The sequence below is a fragment of the Belonocnema kinseyi genome, chromosome 1 (genome assembly GCF_010883055.1).
Source record: "Belonocnema kinseyi isolate 2016_QV_RU_SX_M_011 chromosome 1, B_treatae_v1, whole genome shotgun sequence".
Taxonomy (NCBI): Eukaryota; Metazoa; Arthropoda; class Insecta; order Hymenoptera; family Cynipidae; genus Belonocnema; species Belonocnema kinseyi.
The window spans coordinates 128772259-128772990 of record NC_046657.1 but is presented as its reverse complement, the minus strand read 5'-3'; the positions used below and the strand labels follow the sequence as shown (position 1 = coordinate 128772990).

Below are 732 nucleotides of genomic sequence, written 5' to 3'. Positions count from 1 at the left end.
AATTAGAAAGTTCTTTTACCTTGACAGCCATCTGGGTTGTTGGGATCAACGTTCCAATAAGAATTTTCGCACTCGTTAAAATGATGATCTTGGACATCAGATTTTCAGTGGAATCCTCCTGATTCTTCTCCTGCTATCTACCCATGCGAGTTCCTCGCAAATACTCATACTGCTATGATTTAACACAGTCATAGTTCTCTTTCTCTCTCTGTTTGTCTTCAATAGTCTCTCTTTAATATCATAGGAAGAATCACTACTGTTTTAGAACACAGTAGGTATAGAATTCATAAAATCATTCAGGGCGATTTGGTTTGTTTTGCAATCGCCTTGAAAATATCAGAAGCCCGCATGCCTTGATTAGTGCGTACTCCAAGGTAAGTCAGCTATAGCTGGTGGCAGACTGGCTTGATTATGAATGGTCTGGGGTGCCCTCAAAATTTCATCTGCCAGAGGACAATGTGGACGTGGAGCTGGCTCAGGTGTATAGGTGAATGTCAACCCGGTCCCATAAATGATGCCATCGTTGCGTACCAGAGAAACCGGAACCTGCCTTGGCTGACGAACCCACAGCCACTCGCCTCTGAAGAGGGAAATGTCTGGAACAATGCACACCATGTTCTCCTCACACCTATACATTGTCTCCGCTTCCACGTCGCCAAACCAGACTCGAAGATTCGGCGTGAAATTGTCTCCAGTCAATTCCAGCATTGCCACATCGCCGCCACCGTTGAG

The 732-nt window shown here is 45.2% G+C and overlaps 1 protein-coding gene across 1 annotated transcript in view; it reads right to left on the bottom strand.

The window, feature by feature from the left end:
- Positions 1 to 357: 357 nt before the first annotated feature.
- Positions 358 to 732, bottom strand: part of LOC117179982 (suppressor of hairless protein-like) — a 1009-nt gene continuing 634 nt past the window's right edge. The window contains exon 2 of the mRNA XM_033372250.1: positions 358 to 732. Coding sequence (XP_033228141.1) covers positions 358 to 732 — 375 coding nt within the window.